General features: G+C 68.0%; 1 protein-coding gene across 11 annotated transcripts in view; it reads right to left on the reverse strand.

Annotated features, from left to right (window-relative positions):
* The window catches only part of LGR6 (leucine rich repeat containing G protein-coupled receptor 6), an 82,426-nt gene that overhangs the window by 8,448 nt on the left and 59,639 nt on the right, over positions 1–14,339 (reverse strand). For 5 of the 11 annotated variants that reach the window (XM_043923486.1, XM_043923485.1, XM_043923476.1 and 2 more), the window contains 8 exons: positions 9,205–9,276; positions 8,974–9,045; positions 8,174–8,242; positions 7,375–7,446; positions 6,520–6,585; positions 5,726–5,923; positions 1,459–1,530; positions 96–221 (listed from right to left, as the gene is read on the reverse strand). In XM_043923486.1, the coding sequence (XP_043779421.1) occupies positions 96–221; positions 1,459–1,530; positions 5,726–5,923; positions 6,520–6,585; positions 7,375–7,446; positions 8,174–8,242; positions 8,974–9,045; positions 9,205–9,276 (747 nt within the window). Of the gene's footprint in view, positions 1–95; positions 222–1,458; positions 1,531–5,725; positions 5,924–6,519; positions 6,586–7,374; positions 7,447–8,173; positions 8,243–8,973; positions 9,046–9,204; positions 9,277–10,751; positions 13,400–14,339 lie in introns of those variants that run through there. The other 6 variants (XM_043923487.1, XM_043923484.1, XM_043923479.1 and 3 more) reach the window with 6 other exon arrangements.

Consider the following 14,339-nt stretch of genomic DNA (forward strand, 5'->3'; position numbering starts at 1 on the left):
GTCTGGGCCAGACGTGGGGCCTGCAGGCTGCTCCTGGAGCGAGGCCCGGGGTGCCCCTGCCCCCGAGCTCTGTAGGTGGGGCCGGGCAGCCTCACCTCAGTCTGGGGAAGCTGTCCTTGGGGAAGGCCTGCGACAGGGCGCGGTTCCCCCTGAGCTTCAGGTGCACCAGGCCCCCCAACCCGGCCAGGGGCAGCGCGCTCAGCTGGTTGTCCGTCAGGTCCCTGGACAGCAGACGTGACCAGTTACCGGTCAGCGGGGAGGCTGGGGCGGGCTGTGCTGTGGACACAGCCAGGTGCCCAGGCGGAGGGAACACGGATGCCGGGCAGAGGCGGCGGGGCGGCAAGGGCACTCACCTGGGGCCGCCCACCTGTGGGGCTGCTGGAGGGGTGAGGGGCGCCCCGCCATCCCCCGCCCCGGGCAGCACAGCTGCGGGGCCCACCCGCGTCCCATCGGAGCCCCGACCCCTCCCCGAGGGTGTCCCCCTGCTGTGCTGGCCCCTGCCCCCTGCCCCCTGCACCCTGAGGCCCCAGGGGCCAGAGCCGGGAACGGGACAGAGTGACTGGCCACACAGGCGTTCAGCCACCGGCTCTGTTCCACGGTCAGCTTGGGAGCCAGAGGCGAGGATGCCCACGGCTCCCCCGGAAAAACGTTAAAGGAAGCCAGACGTCCACACCAGACCGTGCGGCCACAGGCCGCGCAGCATGGAGACAGGCCTGGGCTGGACAGCAGGAGACCCGGCCCGTGGAGCAGGGGGAGGTGGGGGGCGCAATCTGCCTGAGCCCCAGCAGTCTCGTCTTTCAGATAAAGATACCGCCCCCCACTGACCAAGGGGACAAAGATACCGGCCCCCCACTGACTAGGCGGGTGCAGATACCACCCCCCCCCAGTGACCAGGGGGCTGCTGAGCAGACGGGGCGGGAAGGGGGTGGGAGTGTGGCCTGGGGCCCAGAGCCCAAGGCCGTGAGCGCTGGGGACCCTGAATCCCGGCCCCGTGAGTGAGGACCCCCACCTGGGCGCACCTGTGCAGTGAGGGGCAGGGCTGCAGGGTCTCTGGCGGACGTGCCCGAGGACGCAGTGGAGAACCTGCACCGCTGTGCGTGGCAGCCCCCAGGACCCCCCCGCACTGACGCACATCCCGGTGCTTTGGGGGACCCCACTCTGCAGCCCCCACCTCACCCTCTGTGCCCCACAGCCTGGGGCCCGAGGCAGCGTGCGGCCTGCAGGCCTCGCAGAGCGGTGCACATCCCGGTGCTTTGGGGGACCCCACTCTGCAGCCCCCACCTCACCCTCTGTGCCCCACAGCCTGGGGCCCGAGGCAGCGTGCAGCCTGCAGGCCTCGCAGAGCGGTGCTGCTCAGGCCAGAGCCGGGTCCTCCGGTGTGTGTCCCACACCACAGGCGGCCCCCGGGCTGGGCCCCCCCCCACCGCGGGCGGCACCCAGGAGGAGAGCCGCACTCACAGCTTGACCAGCGAGCGCAGGGTCGCGAAGGCCGCAGGGTGGACGGATCGGATGGCGTTCCAGCTCAGGTCCCTGGGGGAGAGAGAGCGTGACAGGAGGCGGCCGGCACATGGAGGACCCATCGTTCTTGCCCTGGGGTGCGGGGTGCCCATGGGGTGCGGGGACGCAGGGAGCGCCCTACTCAGAGCGATTGCAGGGAGGCGGGTCCCTACTCACAGGGGTCGCGGGGAGGCGGGCCCCCTACTTACAGGGGTCACGGGGAGGTGAGCCCCCTACTCACAGGAGTCACAGGGAGACGGGTCCCTACTCACAGGGGTCGCGGGGAGGCGGGCCCCCTACTCACAGGGGTTGCGGGGAGGTGACCCCCCTACTCACAGGGGTCACGGGGAGGCGGGCCCCCTACTCAGAGTGATTGCAGGGAGGCGGGTCCCTACTCACAGGGGTCATGGGGAGGTGACCCCCCTACTCACAGGGGTCGCAGGGAGGCGGGTCCCTACTCACAGGGGTCACGGGGAGGTGACCCCCCTACTCACAGGGGTCGCAGGGAGGCGGGTCCCTACTCACAGGGGTCACGGGGAGGTGACCCCCCTACTCACAGGGGTCACGGGGAGGCGGGTCCCTACTCACAGGGGTCACGGGGAGGTGACCCCCCTACTCACAGGGGTCGCAGGGAGGCGGGTCCCTACTCACAGGGGTCACGGGGAGGTGACCCCCCTACTCACAGGGGTCACGGGGAGGCGGGCCCCCTACTCAGAGCGATTGCAGGGAGGCGGGTCCCTACTCACAGGGGTAGCAGGGAGGCGGGCCCCCTACTCACAGGGGTCACGGGGAGGCAGGCCCCCTACTCGCAGGGGTCACGGGGAGGCGGGCCCCCTACTCAGAGCGATCGCAGGGAGGTGGGTCCCTACTCACAGGGGTAGCAGGGAGGTGGGCCCCCTACTCACAGGGTTGCAGGGAGGCGGGTCCCTACTCACAGGGGTCATGGGGAGGTGGGCCCCCTACTCACAGGAGTCACGGGGAGGCGGGCCCCCTACTCACAAGGGTCACGGGGAGGTGGGCCCCCTACTCACAGGGGTCACGGGGAGGCGGGCCCCCTATTCGCAGGGGTCACGGGGAGGCGGGCCCCCTACTCAGAGCGATCGCAGGGAGGTGGGTCCCTACTCACAGGGGTAGCAGGGAGGTGGGCCCCCTACTCACAGGGGTCATGGGGAGGTGGGCCCCCTACTCACAGGAGTCACGGGGAGGCGGGCCCCCTACTCACAAGGGTCGCGGGGAGGTGGGCCCCCTACTCACAGGGGTCACGGGGAGGCAGGCCCCCTATTCGCAGGGGTCACGGGGAGGCGGGCCCCCTACTCAGAGCGATCGCAGGGAGGTGGGTCCCTACTCACAGGGGTAGCAGGGAGGCGGGTCCCTACTCACAGGAGTCACGGGGAGGCGGGCCCCCTACTCACAAGGGTCGCGGGGAGGTGGGCCCTCTACTCACAGGGGTCGCGGGGGGGTGACCCCCTACTCACAAGGGTCGCGGGGAGGTGGGCCCCCTACTCACAGGGGTCGCGGGGGGATGACCCCCTACTCACAAGGGTCGCAGGGAGGTGGGCCCCCTACTCGCAGGGGTCACGGGGAGGCGGGCCCCCTACTCAGAGCGATCGCAGGGAGGTGGGTCCCTACTCACAGGGGTAGCAGGGAGGTGGGCCCCCTACTCACAGGGGTCACGGGGAGGCAGGCCCCCTACTCGCAGGGGTCACGGGGAGGCGGGCCCCCTACTCAGAGCGATCGCAGGGAGGTGGGTCCCTACTCACAGGGGTAGCAGGGAGGTGGGCCCCCTACTCACAGGGGTCACGGGGAGGCAGGCCCCCTACTCGCAGGGGTCACGGGGAGGCGGGCCCCCTACTCAGAGCGATCGCAGGGAGGTGGGTCCCTACTCACAGGGGTCATGGGGAGGTGGGCCCCCTACTCACAGGAGTCACGGGGAGGCGGGCCCCCTACTCACAAGGGTCACGGGGAGGTGGGCCCCCTACTCACAGGGGTCACGGGGAGGCAGGCCCCCTATTCGCAGGGGTCACGGGGAGGCGGGCCCCCTACTCAGAGCGATCGCAGGGAGGTGGGTCCCTACTCACAGGGGTAGCAGGGAGGTGGGCCCCCTACTCACAGGGTTGCAGGGAGGCGGGTCCCTACTCACAGGGGTCGCGGGGGGGGTGACCCCCTACTCACAGGGGTCACGGGGAGGTGGGCCCCCTACTCAGAGCGATCGCAGGGAGGTGGGTCCCTACTCACAGGGGTCGCGGGGAGGCGGGCCCCCTACTCACAGGGGTCGCGGGGGGGTGACCCCCTACTCACAAGGATCGCAGGGAGGTGAGCCCCCTACTCACAGGGGTCGCGGGGGGATGACCCCCTACTCACAAGGGTCGCGGGGAGGCGGGCCCCCTACTCACAGGGGTCGCGGGGGGGTGACCCCCTACTCACAGGGGTCGCGGGGGGTGACCCCCTACTCACAGGGGTCGCGGGGGGTGACCCCCTACTCACAGGGGTCGCGGGGGGGTGACCCCCTACTCACAGGGATCGCGGGGAGGTGGGCCCCCTACTCACAGGGGTCGCGGGGGGTGACCCCCTACTCACAGGGGTCGCGGGAGGTGGGCCCCCTACTCACAGGGGTCGCGGGGGGTGACCCCCTACTCACAGGGGTCACGGGGAGGTGGGCCCCCTACTCACAGGGGTCGCGGGGGGTGACCCCCTACTCACAGGGGTCGCAGGGAGGTGGGCCCCCTACTCACAGGGGTCGCGGGGGGTGACCCCCTACTCACAGGGGTCGCGGGGAGGTGGGCCCCCTACTCACAGGGGTCGCGGGGGGTGACCCCCTACTCACAGGGGTCGCGGGGGGTGACCCCCTACTCACAGGGGTAGCAGGGAGGCGGGCCCCCTACTCACAGGGGTCGCGGGGGGTGACCCCCTACTCACAGGGGTAGCAGGGAGGCGGGCCCCCTACTCACAGGGGTCGCGGGGGGTGACCCCCTACTCACAGGGGTCGCGGGGGATGACCCCCTACTCACAGGGGTCGCGGGGGGTGACCCCCTACTCACAGGGGTCGCGGGGGGTGACCCCCTACTCACAGGGGTCGCGGGGGGTGACCCCCTACTCACAGGGGTCGCAGGGAGGTGGGCCCCCTACTCACAGGGGTCGCGGGGAGGTGGGCCCCCTACTCACAGGGGTCGCGGGGGGTGACCCCCTACTCACAGGGGTCGCGGGGGGTGACCCCCTACTCACAGGGGTAGCAGGGAGGCGGGCCCCCTACTCACAGGGGTCGCGGGGGGTGACCCCCTACTCACAGGGGTCGCAGGGAGGTGGGCCCCCTACTCACAGGGGTCGCGGGGGGTGGCCCCCTACTCACAGGGGTCGCGGGGGGTGACCCCCTACTCACAGGGGTCGCAGGGAGGTGGGCCCCCTACTCACAGGGGTCGCGGGGGGTGACCCCCTACTCACAGGGGTCGCGGGGGATGACCCCCTACTCACAGGGGTCGCGGGGGGTGGCCCCCTACTCACAGGGGTCGCGGGGGATGACCCCCTACTCACAGGGGTCGCGGGGGGTGGCCCCCTACTCACAGGGGTCGCGGGGGGTGACCCCCTACTCACAGGGGTCGCAGGGAGGTGGGCCCCCTACTCACAGGGGTCGCGGGGGGTGACCCCCTACTCACAGGGGTCGCGGGGGATGACCCCCTACTCACAGGGGTCGCGGGGGGTGGCCCCCTACTCACAGGGGTCGCGGGGGATGACCCCCTACTCACAGGGGTCGCGGGGGGTGGCCCCCTACCCACAGGGGTCGCGGGGGGTGGCCCCCTACTCACAGGGGTCGCGGGGGATGACCCCCTACTCACAGGGGTCGCGGGGGGTGGCCCCCTACTCACAGGGGTCGCGGGGGATGACCCCCTACTCACAGGGGTCGCGGGGAGGCAGGCCCCCTACTCACAGGGGTCGCGGGGGGTGACCCCCTACTCACAGGGGTCGCGGGGAGGTGACCCCCTACCCACAGGGGTCGCGGGGGGATGACCCCCTACCCACAGGGGTCGCGGGGGGATGACCCCCTACTCACAGGGGTCGCGGGGGGTGGCCCCCTACTCACAGGGGTCGCGGGGGGTGACCCCCTACTCACAGGGATCGCAGGGAGGTGACCCCCTACCCACAGGGGTCGCGGGGGGTGACCCCCTACTCACAAGGATCGCAGGGAGGTGGGCCCCCTACTCACAGGGGTCGCGGGGGGTGACCCCCTACTCACAGGGATCGCAGGGAGGTGAGCTGGCGGAAGGTGTCGGCTCTGACTTCCCAGATGTGGTTGTGCTGGAGGCCGCTAGGGCAGCAAGAAGCCTGCTGAGCCCGGGGCCGAGGGCTTCCTGCCCCCACCGCGGGCACTGGGAGGCCGGAAGGACCCCGCTGGCAGAAGTCACCAGAATTAAGGAGCAGGGGCTCCGGCGGCCTTGGGTAAGAGTCGGTCAGGAGACTAAGCTACAGACCATCCCTGTGGCTCCGAGCGAGTGAGTTTCCAGGGCTCCCCGGGGCCAGGCCCCAGCCCTGCTAACTTCACCCTGCGGGCCCTCCAGACCCTCATCCAGCAGCAGGATGCTGCCAAGCCCCTCACGGCCCAGCGACAAGCAGAGCCCAGCAGACCGGTGTCTGAGTGGGAGGCGGACCCTGGGCCTCGGGACAGCAGGACGCGCCCTGCCTGGCCCCAGGGCGCAGACACGCAGTCTGCAGGCCCTGCGCTGGGGAAACAGGAGCTCGGAGTCTGTCACGGGGTTCTGTCCTCGCGGTTCCTGCAGCCCAGGTTCCCTCCTGGACACGAGTGTGCACATGTGTGCGTGCACGTGTGTGTGTGCGTCTGTGGAAAACGAGAGCCCAGGGCCCCTGCAGGCCCACAGCCGCTCCCTGTCCAGCCCTAATCACGGCCACAGTTCGTGCTGCTTGAGCCCCGAGGAGCTGCCTGAGACACGCTTGGGCGCCAGTTGTGGGGCCGTCGCCCCCAGTCCTGCTGCCCCGGCCCCCACCGAGCCCTCAGCCCTGCCCCAGACTCACATCTCCTCCAGCTTCTGACACCCGTGCAGGCTGGGCAGCCCCTCAATCCGGTTGTGAGACAGCTCCCTGGGGACAGGCCGGGGGCAGTGAGGGAAGCCAGCCGCCAGGAACACGGCCGGGCACGCTCCGCACCCTGCCCGGGTCCTTCGGGACTCCCCTCCTCACTGCAGGGGCAGGGAGGGCCGCTTCGTCCACAGGAGGCCTGGGGCACGCTGGCAGGGCCCGGGGTCGGGGCGCAGGAGCTGAGGGGGCGCTGAGGCTGCCAGAAAGGCCTGCGTGGTGCTGCACCAGCTGGCTGAGGCTCAGCCGTGGAGCTGATGCTCTTGGGGACCCCCTGGCAACCCGTCATCCAACTGAGGCACAGGAGGGGACGGTACCCCCAAGGACGCACCGCCTGTTGGTGGCGAGCTGGACCCCATGTCAAGCCGGGGGCAGCGGCGAGCGCCCAGGCCCAGCGGGACTCCCCACTCGTGACTGGACACTGAAGCTCCTCCACGGTCCCGGGAGGGCGTGTTTTCCCTCGTGGACTCGGGTAACATACTAGAACCACTCTGGAGGGACCTACAACCTGCCGGGTGCCTCCCACCCTCCTAAATGTCCCCTGATGATGAGTGTAAGGTCAGGGCCACTGTAAGGGGAGCCTGGCCTTGCCTGGCGGGAAGTGGCGGAGCTGGGCCTCGGCCCTGGTCTGGCCGTGAACACCAGGGCTTCTCCCAGAACCGGAATGGGAGAGGCAGCCTGGCCGCTCTCGGGCAGCTCCCCCACCCGCCAGGAAGAGCAGGGAGTGCCCGAGGGGACGGAGGCCGGGGCGACAGGGCCAGGCCACGGCTGCGGGGAGGGCAGGGAGGCACTCACAGGACTCGGAGCCTGGGCAGCTGCTGGCACATCCCCGGGGGCAGCCGCTGGAGCCCCGCGCCGGTCAGCGTCCTGCAAGGAAGACAGGCCTGCACCGAGCCGCCTCCGTTCTGGCCCACACTGTCTGGAGCTTGGCGCGGACAGGAGTGGGGGCCCGGGGCGGGGGCGCCTCGGGGGGAGGGGGCGGGGGGCACAGCCCGGCGGCAGTCCCGCAGCCACACCCCCCACCGCACCCCCTGAGGGTCCCCGTGTCCCCCCCCACACGGGCTGGACTCCAGCCTGTGCGGGGTGACGGGCAGGCGTTTACAGAAACCCAGCCCCGCGCCCGCGCCCCTGTGCCCGGAGAGCTGGCAGGGAGACCCGGGGAGCGGGCTGCAGGCAGGCTGGGCACCGGTGTCCCGAGAAGACCTGAGCCAAGGGCGTCCTCGGGGAGCAGGACGCCCCTCAGGGGAGCTTCCGGCTCTGGGGTCCCCTGACCGCTCACCCCTCTCTCACAGTGAGTGGGGGGCCCGCTAAGCTCTGAGGCCCCACCCGATGCTACAGGACATAAGGTGGGAGCCAGGGGGACAAGGAGGCAGGCGTCACAGCCCTCCGCCCCTCGCGGGTCCTCTGCGCTCTCGGTGGGTTAGGAACTCTGAGAAACCCCAGGATGGGGAGCAGCCCCCTCCCCCAAAACTGCCTGCCCTGCCCCCAGCGAGAGCGCTGTGGGCCCCGGCCGCCGACAGCAGATGGCCAGACCTCGGGGAGCCTAGTCTGGGGGCTCTGGGTGCCTAGCCCAGAGCAGGGGGCATCCACTCACAGGATCTCCAAGCTGGTGGTACCTCTGAGGTCTGGGAACTCCTGGATGTCCGTGGCGCCGTTCAGGGAACTGGGGGCAGAGCACCAGCGATCCGAGGGCGAGGTCAGCATCCAGGGTCCCCCCCGACCCCCCACCACTGACCGGAGGGCGATGTCAGCATCCAGGGCCCCCCAACCCTCCACCAGTGACCAGAGGGCGAGGTCAGCATCCAGGGGCCCCTGGGCCTCCCACCAGTGACCCCGGACATTCAGGCCCTGGCGGAGGCCCCAGAGGCCGGGTCAGCCCGGCCTGGCCCAGGCAAGGCCAGTGGGACCTGCCCCATTTCAGAGCAGCAGCCTGAGTGCTTCTAGGGAAGTTCTGGCTGCAGGGCTGCTCCCTGGAGCTGGGCAGCGCGTCTCCCGAGGGTCACTGCTGGGACCCTCCGCACCGGGGACCCCAGCCCAGGGGCCACACGGCCCACCTGGACAGGAGCCCAGCAGGGCGCGTGCTGCCCGACCCGGAGGGGCCCCGGGCTCGCTCCCAGGCGGGAGGGCCTGAGGCCCAGCGCCGGCCTCTGGGGTGAGGCTGGGGGCGCGTGAAGGTGGAGCGTGTGCCCCACGGACTCAGGGGCGGCCCCGGGCTGCCGTGCACGCAGTGCCCCGAGGGGGGCTCACGTGGGGTGGGTCTGAAAGAGCCGGAGGGACGCCGATGCCTCTGGGCGCCCAGGGGGTCGGGGCTGAGGCTCCGGGGCCACATGAGCAGGACCCCGAGCAGTGGATCGGTGGGGGGTGGGGGGCGGGGGCGGGGGGGGGCCAACTCACAGGGTGTGCAGCCTAGGCAGGTGCCGGAATGCCGACCGCCCCACGAACTGGATCGGGTTGTCATAGAAGTGTCTGCAGGACAGACGAGACCTTCGCTGCCCTCCCGGCAGGCGAGGCACATGTCCGCTTCCCCCGCCCGCCCTGTCGCCCCCGAGACCAGGACCAGCACATGGGGAGCCCCCCCATCCCTCTAGCCAACCACGCCCTCCCCCAAGAGGAGCAAGAGCTCACATGGTCTGCAGCAGAGGGTTCCCCAGGAAGGCCTTCTCAGGGATGGCCTTGATGTTGTTGTTATGGAAACCCCTGGGGAACAACACAGGCATCAGGGGGACCCCAGGACACCCTCCGACAGCCAGACAGGAAGGCTGGGGCCAGAGGGATACAGCCGGGGACCCCCCTCCCAGCTCTGCCACCCTTGGGAAGGAGAGCCAGTGTGCTGGGGGTGGGGGTGAGGGCGGAGAGGAGCAGGCCCAGACCCCCGGGAGGGCGCGTGGAGGAGTGCAGAGAGACAGGGGCTCCCGGAAGAGACACGGGCCCCAAGGGGAGGCGGGCTTGGTCTCAAGGCCCTGAACGGGGGGGCGCAGACCCACGGAGGGGCAGGCCCAGGGGGACGCCCGCAGCTGAGAAGGAGAAACGGTGGGTGGAGTGCCCACTGAGAGCGGGCTCGGGGAGCCGGGAATGGCGGGTCTGGCGTCGGGGAGAACCGTCCAAAGTCAACGCTGGACTGGGACGCCCGGTCCTCTCTGAGCTGCCCCGACACCCTCAGTCACTAAACTGCCCCCGCCAGCGCCCGCCTGCCCGCCAGGTTCGTGCAGGGCCCCGCGTGAGTCCGCTCCTCTCGAGTCTCATCACCCACGTCTCGGCCAGGGGTGCGCCGAGCCCTGAGGGCCAGGGCTTTGAACCCCGTCCTCAGGCCGCCATGGATGGACGGACAGACGGACAGACGGATGCACGCCGGGCTGCTGCTCCTGCTGCCCGGGCCTGCACATCCCGGTGCCCCACGCCCTCCACTGAGCAGGGTCCCTCGTCTGGGGCTCCGGGGCCCCGAGGACAGGCAGCCGTTCTCCCGGGACCCTCGCCAGCGTCCGGGCCAGGGGAGGGCAGCGTGAGCCTGGCGCTCAAGGTCGCGGGCAGCCGCGGAGCAGACCCTGCGTGGCCTGGGGGCTCAGGCTCTGGCTCCAAACCTCCGCTGCCTGAAGTGGCCGCATGCAGACCCCAGCCCGCTGCCAGGCGGCCGCTCCCCACAGAGGCTGTCCCCCCGCCCCCGGGCCGCCCCTCTGCCCGCCCACCTCCCGCCGGCCTTTCCGCCTCTGTTCTCCCTCCCTCATCGCCTCCTGACCCCCACGCGCCCTCCAAGGCCGACCTCAGGCCCGTCAGCCCGCAGTGCTCTCTGGACACCGTCATCACGAAGACAGTCCGGGGCTGGACCTGCACACCAGCCCTGAGCGCCCCTCCTGCCCCGAGCACACTCCGGCCGCCTCACCCCAGCATGCATAATGCAGGTGCGGAGCAACCCATCTGAGAACAGGACAAGCGGGCGCTGAGGAGGGGCCCCCCGGCACAAAGGAGGCCCGCTCCCGGGCCTTTCCAGGCGGGGCCGGCCTCGCTCTCCCAGGCCAGGAGGGCCCAGCTCCCCTGAGGCCCAGCCGGAGACGCCCAGGGCGAGCAGTGAGGCCTGTGACCTCTGACCTGGGGGGAGGGGGGTCATGACCCTGGGAGGTGAGGGTGTGGGGGCCCTTGGACACAGAGGACACCCCGGACCCCACAGAGGAGCTTACAGTTCCTGCAGGCGGCCCAGCGTCCGGATGGCCGCGGGGAACTCCTGCAGCTGGTTGTAGCTCAGGTCTCTGGAAAGGAGGCGGGCGGTCACTGGGGGGCGGCTCCCAGGGGGCGGGACCCAGGAACAAGGTGGGCTCTGGGTTGGCTGAAGGGAGGGCCTGCCTGGCCGCAGGTCCGTCTGCAGGAGCACCTCGGGGACAGCGGCTAGGAGGGCCCGGGAACAGGGGCAGGTTAACACTGTGGCCGCCGGGGTCGGGGGGAAACCCTGGACGCCCCCGGGCCCACCCCAGCCCCATACCGCGGCCTCCCCGGGAAGGTGCTCACCCATGAGGGGAGCCCGGCCGGCCCGCTGCCCTCCACCGGACGATGACCTCAAGGAGGGGGCTGCCAATGGCCAGCACCCAGGCCCCCGGCCCCCGGAGCCCAAGTGGACACCCCACTGCGGGGCGACGGGCACAGGGGTCCCCAAGAAATCACAAGCATCGTTCACACTACGGAGCAGAGCTCTGGGGATGTCCACGGGGCAGTAACAACCCCGCGCGCCTTTCCTCCCGAGACATGCTAACGTCTGACAGAAACATCCCCTCCCAACTGGAATGAAAGTTCCTGAGAGCACACACTTTGCTCTTTTCTAATTGGAACCCCAGAAGGGCCCTGGCATAGAGCAGCGCCCAGCAGACCTGTCGCCTCCACAAGTGAGTCAGGGAAACGTCAAGACGACATGACTGATGGGAGACACGGATGGACCGCCCGGAGGTGCCACGCTGGGGTCAAGAGGCACCAGCCCGCCCTGAGCGGTGGCCTCAGGCTGCTGGGGCAGAAGGCTGGGGTGGGTCCCTGGGGGCTTGAAGCCTGAGCCTTACACACTTCACCCGATGCCCATCCCGCAGCCAGACTGCACGGTGCCAGCTCTCTCGCCAGCCTCTGGTCAGGAATTTTGCCAGGAACGGCCTGACCAGACAGTGGGAAAGACACGTGGTAAAAGGCATGTAAACTAAGAGGCTATTTTTACAGAAAAATGTGGGAGAATAAAAGTGGTGCAAATGTCTGAAAGAATTCTGCAAACCACATGCCAAAGAGGCGGCCTGAGCTTTCCCATCTGGACATCTACGCAGCTTTGAGAAGCTGGGTAACTGCCAAGCCCTGCTTCATCTGGGGCGCGGGGATGCTGCCTCTGGTGTAACGGCCCAGGAACACCCCTACCAGCCCTGTGCCCCCCGAGGAACCAGCTTGGGGCGGAGGGCGTTTGCTGCTGGCCCCAGACACACAGACTCCCCCCCGGGGGGAGTGGGCTGCAGCGAGGCGGGTGGGAAGCGTCTAGACCGCGGGCCGAGCAGCTGCGGCCGGATGCGGTGGGTCCCGCCAGCGTAGGTGCCAGCCTGTACAGAGGGAGCTGCAGGTGGTGGGGGTGCGGGCCCCACAGGGACGGGCGCCTGACCAGCTGCAGGCACAGGTGGATCTTTGGGGCAGACAGATGGGTCTGCAGGCTCCACGGGTCACGGCCCTGGACCAGGTGAGGGTGCAGGCTGGACCTCAGGCCGAGTGCAGTCTGCAGGAGGCGGGGGGCGGCTGAGCAAATGGCAGTTTCCAGGGGAGGCGGGAGGAGGGCGGGGAACGCTTGCTCTCAGGCCTGGAGTTCCTCCCTGCTCAACAATGTCCCCGGACACCCTTGCCAGCTCTGAGCCGTCCCCCGAGGGCTTGTGGGCACTGTTCCCGTTACCCCACATTACGGCCGAGGGAAGGCAGCACAGGTGTTGGAGAAGGTTCCAGGCCACACCCAGCGTGACCTGGCCGTGGCGGGGACCGCTCCACCCCCTCCAACACCCCCCCCATCCCGTCCCCTGTCTGCAGCCACACTGCCGGTGCTGCAGCCGCCAGCCCCGTCAGCCACGTGCGTGTGTAACATGTTCATAAATGCTGAAGGTTGAGTTCTCAGCGTCACGGGCCACACTCCAAACGCACAGTCACGAGTGCGGCTGCTGGCCGCCATCTCAGCGGCCCAGACGGAACCTTCCCACGGCCACAGGAAGTTCTGTCCCGCGTTGCCATCCTCGGTGATGGGAGGCACGGCTGGGATCTCGTGGTTCCCGGCTCCCCGCGGACGGCGTGGCCACAGGGCTGGTCCTCCCCACAGAACCAGGCAAGCAGGGCTTACAAAGCACCCAGCCTGCCCGCTGTGGCCTCCCCACCTTCCGCCAGCTGGAGGCCAAGTGCCAGAGCCCTGGGCGCGCCCAGGCCCCCAGGCCACCATGTGGAGCAGGGCCGCCTGCCGAGGAGACGTGCCCCCGCCCTGGCGAGGACACAGTCCAGGAATAAACTCCTCCCGTGTAGAGCCACGCCCTGGGCCGTGGTCTCCTGGTGACCACAGGGGCCCTGCGCTGACCCGGCATCACACCAGGGCTTGCTTGGAGTCTGGGGTCCACCCGCCCGAGCTGTTGCTGCTCTTCAGCCACTAAATCGCGTCCAACCCTCTGCAACCCCAGGGACTGCAGCACATCAGGCCCCCCTGTCCTGCACTGTCCCCTGGGGTTTGTTCAAACCCATGTCCACTGAGTCGGTGACGCCATCCAACCATTTCCTCCTCTGTCACCCTCTTCTCCTCCCGTCTTCAATCTTCCCCAGCATCAGGGTCTTTTCCACTGAGTCAGCTCTTTGCATCAGGTGGCCAAAGTACTGAAGTTTCAGCTTCAGCATCAGTCCTTCCAGTGAACAATCACCTTTAGGATGGACTGGTTGGATCTCCTTGCAGTCCAAGGGACTCTCAAGAGTCTTCTCCAACACCACAGTTCAAAAGCATCAATTCTTCAGCACTCAGTCTTCTTTATGGTCCAACTCACATCTATACACGACTACTGAAAAAAGCATAGCTTTGACTAGACAGACCTTTGTCAGCAGTGATGTCTCTGCTTATTAATATGCTGTCTAGGTTTGTCACAGCTTTTCTTCCAAGGAGCGTCTTTTCATTTCATGGCTGCAGTCACCATCTGCACTGATTTTGGAGCCAAAGAAAATAAAGCCTCTAACTGTTTCATATTTCCCCCTTCTATTTGCCACGAAGTGATGGGACCGATGCCATGATCTTAGTTTTCTGAATGTTGAGTTTTAAACCACCTTTTTCACTCTCTTCTTTCACTTCCATCAAGAGGCTCTTTAGTTCTTCTTCACTTTCTGCCATAAGGATGGTGTCATCTGCATACCTGAGATATTGCTATCATTGATATTTTTTATATTATTGATATTTCTCCTGGCAATCTTGATTCCAGCTTGTGCTTCATCCAGTCTGGCATTTCACACAATGATATACTCTGCATATAAGTTAAATAAGGGGGGTGACAGTATATAGCCTTTATGTACTCCTTTCCCAATTTTCAACCAGTCCATTGTTCCATCTGCGGTTCTACTGCTTCTTGACCTGCATACAGGTTTCTCGGGAGGCAGGTAAGGTGGTCTGGTTTTCCCATCTCTTTAAGAATTTTTCACAGTTTGTTGTGATCCACACAGTCAAAGGCTTTAGCATAGTCAGCGAAGATGTTTTTCTGGAATTCCCTTGCATTTTCTGTGATCCAACAGATGTTGACGATTTGATC

This window comes from Cervus elaphus, chromosome 14 (assembly GCF_910594005.1).
Source record: "Cervus elaphus chromosome 14, mCerEla1.1, whole genome shotgun sequence".
In the NCBI taxonomy this organism is placed as follows: Eukaryota; Metazoa; Chordata; class Mammalia; order Artiodactyla; family Cervidae; genus Cervus; species Cervus elaphus.